Consider the following 9,268-nt stretch of genomic DNA (forward strand, 5'->3'; position numbering starts at 1 on the left):
AAAAGCTTTCTCTGCTCCTAAAATTAAAGGGGCTGGCAGGTGCAGTGAGAAAGAGGAAAGGAGAAACTAATTTTTTCTCTTTAATTGGAGCTTGCTGCTTCACGTCTGCGGCGGCTGATGCTAACAGATGAGAGTTTCGTCCTTTTTCTCTAATCTAACACTAATAAGAAAAGTAACATTTTTTAAAAATTAGTTTAATAGAGAGGCTACTGGGCTTCTGTCTATGATGGATAAATTGTATGAATTGGGCTTCTTTTTAAGCCTAGCAGAATATAGATTATTGGACTAAAGCCCATCTCAATATGTCTGGAAAAGAGGTTCGGCCTCTCTTAAAGTTGGCAAACATGAACTTTGGTCTAAAGGCCCATTGTACAACTCTCAATGGAGAACTAGATAAAAGAAATCTATATGAACAACCTGAGTGTTTCATTAAAAAATGCCACAAACAAAAGGTTTGTAGACTTTTGAAGTCTATTTATGGCCTCAAACAATCTTCAAGGCAGTGGTATATACACTTTCAGAATGTTCTTGTATCCAATGGTTTTACCATGATGGATGAAGACCATTGAGTTTATACTAAGAGATCAAGAAACAAGCTTGTGATTTTAATATTGTATGTAGATGACATACTAATAGCTGGAAATGATAAGGAGTTTATAACCAAGATAAAGTCATGGTTATCATCTCAATTTAAGATGAAAGATATGGGCGAAGCTGCATATATTCTTGGAGTTAAGATTTCAAGAGATCGTCCAAAGAAACTATTGTATCTCTCACAAGAGAATTACATTAGAAAAGTTCTTGAACGATTCATTATGCAAAATAGTAGCCCGATTGAAAATCCTATTAGTAAAGTCCATACCTTGGGAAGTCATATGTGTCCTAAGACCCCTAAAGAGACAGAAAGAATGAGCCGAGTTCCTTATAGGAGCGCAGTCGGAAGTCTAATATATGCTATGGTGTGCACTAGACCTGATATCTGTAAAGCAGTTAGCTTGGTAAGTAGATATCAAACTGACCCAGGTTTACCACATTGGCAAGTAGTAAAGAGGATCATGAGATATCTGAAAGGAACTACTGATTATGCCCTTTGTTATCGAGGCAACAAGGATCTGCGATTAGTTGGATACAGTGATGTTGATCATAGAGGATATCTAGACATGAGGAAGTCTACCTCAGGATATGTTTTCTTACTCAATGATGGCGCCATATCATGGAGCAGTAAGAAACAATCATGTGTATCACTATCTATGATGGAAGCCAAATACGTGGCTCTCGCATTAGCAACACAAGAAGCTGTTTGGTTGAAAAAGTTCTTGGATCACTTGCTGGATATCACTGAAAATACTGAACCAGTATTAGTATGACTGTGAGGCTGCAATATCCTCCACCAAGGACCCAAAGTTTCATTGTAAAACCAAACATATATATATCAAGTATAACTATGCGAGAGACATGGTTAGATGCAAGGTAGTGAATGTGAGGTATGTGTCTACAAAAGATATGCTAGCAGATCCATTGACCAAGCCTTTGTCTAGAGATGTATTTGTGAGACATACTACGTCTCAAGGCTTGCGTAGACTCTGAGATACTTTATTTTGTTATTTATTTTTCCGTGTTCACAAAACTAATGTTCTCTGATTATTAATAAAGTTTATTTACATACATACATACATATTTTTATTATTGAATGTTATGCATATTCTTTGTTCATTTTTTTAAGTATATCGAGTAGACAAGAGGTTGGCCTTCTCACACAGGAAACTGCTTTTATCTTAGTGATGTGAGGAGTTGAGACATGATATTAAGCAAAATTATCATAAGGATAATTTGATAGCTATTCGCTTAAAATTAGAATGTCGCTTAAGCAATGACAAGGTCATTAGGGTGAAAAACGTTCACCTAGTCTACTTTGTGAGCCAGATGTGAGTTAAAAGTGATATTGTAGAGCAAAGAACCCAAATTTAGATACTTATGGTGTCTAAATATAATCTGTACAACATTCTTTATGAGATAAAGACATACGTTTCTTGGGAAAAAGGAGAAAATGTTGTAGCACATGTTTCATATCGTGTGTGCTAATGTCAGCCAATTGGATTAACATAAGTCCATTCTCAACTTATTGTTGTGTGAGACCCAGAGTTTTTCTGAAAACTTAAGGTTTTGTACCCTTAGAGACTCCGATCAGATACTTGAGACTTAGTGTGATGTTAGCTATCTTAGTGTGTTTCCAAAAGACCATTTACACCGATTTGGTCTAGCGGAGCATATCTAGAAAAGTAGTCATACAAATGTTAAGGGAATCGTGAGAAGAGAAAGATCATTGATGGAATCTCATTTATTTGTATTCTTTTTTTTGAACATAACACTCGGATATATATATATATATTTATATAAGCAAAATTACATAGTCATGGCAGAAAGTTTGAGGGCACTAATGTTACCCATGGATGCCAAATAGTTACAGAAATTACTAGATAAAGTTCTAATGCCATTACAAACTCTATGTTTGTCCTTTGTAATTTCTTGCTCAATAAAAAAGGTGGACGTGCATGGTAATAATATTTAGACGTTGAAACATTTTTGGTGGCTTGCTTGGCTAGTGTATGGGCCACCATATTTCCTTCTCTAAAATTATGCTTCAGCGTTTGGATCTTCAGCTGGTGCATTAGCCATCTGCATTCACAAACAACATTAGAATAGTTAGAGTTATTTTCGTAAATGAGCTTAATAACCTCAGTAGAATCAGTTTCAATTTCTATCCTTGTGAAGTTCATGTCTCTTGCTATTTTTAACCCTTCTAGTATTGCTTGTAGCTCTGCATGGATGGGAGAAATTGCTTTGCATATTTTATGGAAGCCTACAATCCAGTCACCTTTGTTGTTTTGAAAGACTCCTCCAAGTCCTGCCCTGCTACTCTTGTTATCAAAAGCACCATCACAGTTTAATTTAATAAAGCCTTTGTCAGGTTTTATCCAACTAATTTCTACTTTGATTGTTCTTTCCACAAAAGGATTTCTTTCAATGAAGAAAGTAAATTCCCAAGATGCATGTATGAACTTTCTTATGTCCAGGTTGTTATTTAAGTTGTTGATGTTATTATTGTTCCTGCTTTTTCATAGTTCCCATATACAATAGGGAAATATAGTAGTCCACTTTCCGGAATAATTGCAATTCTTAATGAAGAAATCTCTTAAGTTTGCTAGCCAGTTTTTATTATTCTCAATATCCAGAGGTGGTAAGCCCATTTTATCCCAAAAGTGCATTGAGATAGAACAGCTAGTAAAGATATGTTATATGTCTTCAACTCCTACTCTACAGATTGTATAGTTGGGATCAATATTGATACCTATTTTAGCTGAGTAGGCCCGACAAGGAATAAGGTTGTGCATGCATTGCCATAAAAAGAATTTAATTTTAACCGAGAAATGGAGCTCCCAAATCCATTTAAAGGGTCTTGTGGTAGGGTCATATTCATGGATTAGTTTATAGCAAGACTTTGTCGAAAAGTTACCTGAAGAATTAAGATGCCAACATATTTTTTCAGTTGTTAAACCTTTGCCAAGAGTAGGATTGGAGAGAATGTTGTTGCGGATATTGTCAGGTAGTTCAAAAGAGATGACCTTGCTATTCCATTCATTCCTCTGAATGAGGTTTTTTAAACAAAGGTCCTGATCACTTATGTTGAGGGGACCTTCAATTAGGCTTCTAAGTGGTTTATAATTATAAATACAAATGTTGTTCCAAATGTTAGTATTGGAGTTGGTACAAAGGTGCCATAGAATCCCCTTATTGCAAACTTTCCAACCTTGTAAAATAGATTTTCAGATGAAGGAGAAGTTATGTATGGTATTCCTAGTGCCATATTTGGATAGCAAAATTTGACCCCAGGGAGATGAAGTATTATTAAGGAGTATCCAAACAAGACTAGAAAGAAGGGCTAGATTGTTTGACTTTGCTTGATGAATCCCTAATCCTCCCTTAGTTTTATCCCTAGTAACAACTTGCCAATTGATTAGGTGTAGTTTTTTGTTGGAATTAGAGGAACCCCAGATAAAGTCCCTTTGGACCTTGTCGATATTTTTTAGGATTTTAGGAGGTAGAAGAGTGTACTGCATGGAGTGAGTAGGGATATCACTCAAAGTGCTTGAGGCTAGAGTGGTTCTTCCTGCCATGTTCAAGAAGGAAACACTTCCAGTGTGACAATTTGGATTGCATTTTGTCAATTAAAAACTGTAAGTCTTTAGCTCTAGGAGAGTGATTAAGAATTGGAAAGCCTAGGTAATTGCCAAATTCCTTCATTGATTTAATACAAAAGAGGTCCGTTAAAAAAAAAATTAATTCAAGGGGGCAGTGGTTAGGCAACACAATTTTGGACTTTGTTTTGTTAATGGCAAGTCCAGATTCAGTGCAAAAGAAATCAAGACAAGATTTGATACAAAAACTCATTTTTTTGTTAGCCTTGCCCACTAGGGTAATATCATCCGCAAAGAAGATATGAGAGAAGTTAGGATTTTTATGTTTAAAATAGATGGGGTCCCATTGCAACGTATCTACTTGATAATTTATTAGTCGAGATAATAACTCAAGGCAAAGAATGAAAATATAGGGGGAATGGGGGTCACCTTGACGAATTCCTCAACTTGGTTGGAAGAAGCTAGTTCTCACACCATTTACTATGATACTCATGGAGCTTGTACAAATGCAATGCATTATTAGATGGGATAGTTTAGGGGGAAATTTAAAAAACCTGAGAGTTTTATAAACAAAGGACCATTCTAACTAATCAACAGCTTTTTCTAAGTCTAATTTAATGATCATGTCAAAATTAGACTTCTTGTTTTTGTGTAAATTGTTCATAATCTCTTGGATTATTATAGCATTGTCACACTCTCTCCTATTTTAATGAAGCTAGCTTGCATAGGGCTTATTAAATAAGGGAGGTAAGGTTTTATCCTATTAGCAATAATTTTAGTGATGATTTTATAGGAGGTGTTGCAAAGGTCGATTGGCCGAAAATTTTTGAGGTTATTTGCGTTGGAAAATTTAGGTATTAGACAAACAAAAGTATCATTGAATCTATTAGGAAGTGATTGAGATTTAAAAACTTTGTGACAGTAGTTAGTAATGGAGGGGCCAGTAGTATGCCAATATTTTTTATAGAAAAATGGATGAATGCCATCCGGACCCGGGGCCTTAAAATGTTTGAAGGAGAATAGGGCATTGGTAATTTCAGAATTATTAAGAGGGTTGTCGAGGTTGCTTCAATCAATTGTTTTAGTGAAGGAGGTCTCATCAAGGTTAATGTTATTAAGGGAGGATGTTATTAGGGGAGGATATTTTTGAGGTCCTAAAAGCACTTTTAAAGAAACTTAGCGCATGGTCTAGAATTAAATTGGGATCCAAAATCCTTTGACCATTATTGTCAGTAAAATACATAATTGCATTACGACACTTTCGATTTGAGGCTGTTATATGAAAGAACTTGGTATTAGCCTCACCTTAGTTAATCCAGCTTATTCTAGATCTAAGTTTCCAGAAATCATGTTCCATTGATAGAATGGAGTTATACTCATGCTGTAAATTAGATTCCAGGTCTTGTAAGAAGTGGCTCTTGTGATAATTAGGAGAGTATTGGATGCCACTTAGCTAGCTAGGATCCTTTTTTTCTTTTTGAAAATGTCACCAAAGGTTTCATTTTTCCAATTAATGACTTCATTTCTAAAAGTTTCTTGAGCATTGACAAAGTTATCATTAATCCAACAATGCTTAACTAGATTAATGAAATCCAGATGCCTACACCAAATAGTTTTCCAGACGAAAGGGGTTATTAAAGTGGTTAACATTTTTAGGGCAAAGAGTCAGTAGTAAGGGTCATTTATTTATATTCACTGGTACACCAATTATAACTTATGATTTATGATTGTGAATACAAGAAACAATTGTCACACCTTCTTTTTCGCCTGCGCCCGCAAAGGAAAGGGACGTAAAGGGAGTTTTTCCAATTAAAGGACAATCGAAACAGAATTTTATTTAAAGATTCAGAGTCGCCACTTGGGAGATTTGTGGTGTCCCAAGTCACCGGTTGAATCCTGAATCGAGGAAAAGAATGACTCTGTTTAACAGTCTGCGCACCAGAAATTCGGATAAGGAATTCTGTTAACCCGGGAGAAGGTGTTAGGCATTCCCGAGTTCCGTGGTTCTAGCACGGTCGCTCAACTGTCATATTTGGCTTATTTATATGATTCTTAATACATGTTGAATCTATGTGCAAATTTTAACTGTGTACCGCTTTTATTATTATTATTTTTACCGAGAATTGCAACATCGTGAAAATACATCTCGAACCACGTCACATCAATGCACCCGTGGTTATTGACACATTTCAACTCTGTTGAGATTTGGATTTGGGTCACATAAATGTGCACCCGAGTTTAAGAAGATAACATTATTAAATACGCGCCTAAAGCGACTAGCGTATCATTATTTTGGGTAGGGCCGTGAAATTTTGCTAAACGGTCCATCCCGAAGTCTAAGTAATTTTACCAACACGTATAGAGGGCCCCGCAGCTTGTGTATTTTTGTTTGTCGAGGCTCGTCTTATTCATTATTTTTTAAAAGGAATTTGCAACGTTGTGGAAATGCATATTGAACCACGTCACAATCAATGTACCCGTGATTAGCGACACATTTCGACTTCGTTGAGATTTGGATTTGGGTCACATAAATGTGCACCCGAGTTTAAGGGAGTAAATTATTTAAAGCGCGCCGGAAGTGATTTGCGCGTTGTTATATTTTGGGGAAGGCCGTGAAATTGGCTAAACGACCCGTCCCTAAGTTTAAGTATTTTAAAACAAATATTTATTGAGGGCCCCGCAATTTTGTATTTTTTATTCGGCGAGGCTCATCTCATTTTTTATTCAAGGATATCCTAAAGCGACTATGATTTCCTATTTATTGGTCTCTAAGAATAAAGAAAAATCCTAATCAATTAGCATTAATAGTTCGGGCTTCAAATTCAAATCCGGGTCCAAACAAAAAGGAAACACCTTCTAGTTTGAACCCGCTACCTAACTTAAGATCCGCCACCTGCCGTTGTAAATATTAACAAACCAGCTATCATTTCGATCCAGTTCAACTTTAGCTTTATTATATGAATTGGATTATTGGAGTTAATCTATGTGGAATACAAAACCATTTTTTTTTCTTTTACGGTTTTGTTGAAAAATGCATCAATGCTTAAAACTGACATCAAGCTAACATTAATCGCTAACATTCGAGAACTAACATTAGTTACTAACATTATTTACTAACATTATTTACATTGCTATTTAAAATGATGTTATTTACTCAAGTGAACTCGCGATTTCAGAATTAGACCTATTTAACCAACATGCTGATTTCCATAAACTATTTGAACCTGTTTTATGACATAAACTTTTTGAAACTGTTTCACGACTACTGAACAAAAGAATATAATACGGTATATTTCATAACTAGTAATCACCAACTCAGATTAATTACAATTGATGTTCCATGTTTGTAGAAATAGATTCAATCAGTCCAGTTTATGCATTTCAAAATCATTCCAATACATACTATGAAATATCAAGTGAACTACTGCTTATACATCAAATTAAACACAAAGAAATAGTTATTTTCAGAAATCCATTCCAACAACTCTTTACTTCTTTTCCTTTAAATTTGAGAGATGTAGAACATGTACCTGGATAATGGAAATACAGGAAGATGAAGGAGCAGTCAACAACAGTAGTAATACAGCAAAATACAGCAGCAGAAAGCCCAACACAGTAGCTTCAACACCTCAATCCAGAAATCCCAGCAACACGGTGAAAACTAGTAAAAATGGAGAAGAAAAATAGTCCGGAAATCTCTCTTTGTTTTCTCTTTCTAGCTTTGAACTCTCTCTGGTGTTCTTCCGCTCTCAATATTTCAGAAAATTTGGTTCTATTTTTTTTACTCTCTCTAAAATGAATTCTGTCCCTGTATATCCACTGTATCTAGAGTGTATATCAAGTGTATACCGCTCTTTCCGCCCCCTCTTTTTTTTCTTCTATCTATCTATTTTTTCCTTTTTTTTGAACCCTCTTCTTCCTAAATTTACTCTTTTATTTATAGCAAAATTTTCGAAATTTTCAGGTTTGTTTTTTTATTTTTAATTAAAAGAAATCCCACTTACAAATTGCTTTTATTTTTTTAGGAAAAGAAATCCCACATTTATTTACTTTTATTTTTAAAATTCCAACTTTAATTACTTTTATCTTATTTATAATCCCACTTTTTATTTTTTTAAAAGAGAATCTCACTTTATTTAACTTTTCTTTAAAAAAACAAACCACTTTCTTTTTCTTTTTCTTTTAAAAATGCTACTTTCAATTACTTTAAATTTTTTAAATTTTTAGATACCTTTATATTTATTTTTTAATTCCAACCTTATTTTACTTTTTAATTTTTAAAAATTTTCACAAAACTTTTTATTTTATTTAATTTTCTACATTCTTTTACTTTTTTTTTAAAATAGAATTCCACCTATTTTTACTTTTATATTTTTTTATTCAATACTTCACTTTTTCTTATTTTTTAAATCATTCCCGAAATTATTTTATTTTTGTTTTTTTAAAAAAAATATTTTCGGATTTGTTTTATATAAAAAAAATGATAAAAAAAATAGTATTAATAGTGATAATTCAGCTTTTAATTTTTTTTTGGTATTTTTATCCTATAATAAAAAGTGTAATAAAGCTAAAATAATAGTAGGTTAAAACCTCCTAAAATATTTACATAAAAGAAGTGATAAAAAATTAAATGTTGTCAAAAATTAGGTGTTCACAGCTGCCCCTTTTTGCTCGAAAACACGAAGATCTTTCGAGCAAAGATAAAGTGAACAATGCGACTAATTTTTGATCATATCGTTATTCAAAAGAGGAAGAAAATAAAAAGGAAAGGCGCAACCGAGTCCTGGTTTTGGACAGCCTACATATCCCTGGTTATAAGGGAATCATGTCGCGTGTAGTTCAGAATTTTTTGGTAGCTAGGACTACCATGAAGCTGCGGTTTTGTTGTTACTGCTGCTGCTGTTGATACTGCCTACTGACCTCCTTATTACACCATAAAAAAAATGAAGAAGCTAGACTAAGCTATAATCTATGCTTTACAAAGATTTATTCTTAAACTTGGTCATGGGACTGTTGTTGCCTTATTGCCTCGCTGTCTTGTTGCCTTGTGTTTCCTCTGATGTTTCTTTACT

General features: G+C 34.1%; 1 protein-coding gene across 1 annotated transcript; it reads left to right on the forward strand.

Annotated features, from left to right (window-relative positions):
- Window positions 1–436: 436 nt before the first annotated feature.
- On the forward strand, window positions 437–1,367 carry LOC142180932 (secreted RxLR effector protein 161-like). Its single transcript, XM_075253039.1, has 2 exons — window positions 437–452; window positions 622–1,367. The coding sequence occupies exons 1-2, from the start codon at window positions 437–439 to the stop codon at window positions 1,365–1,367; spliced, it is 762 nt and encodes a 253-aa protein (XP_075109140.1).
- Window positions 1,368–9,268: the final 7,901 nt, after the last annotated feature.

The sequence above is a fragment of the Nicotiana tabacum genome, chromosome 5 (genome assembly GCF_000715075.1).
Source record: "Nicotiana tabacum cultivar K326 chromosome 5, ASM71507v2, whole genome shotgun sequence".
NCBI classification, from domain to species: domain Eukaryota; kingdom Viridiplantae; phylum Streptophyta; class Magnoliopsida; order Solanales; family Solanaceae; genus Nicotiana; species Nicotiana tabacum.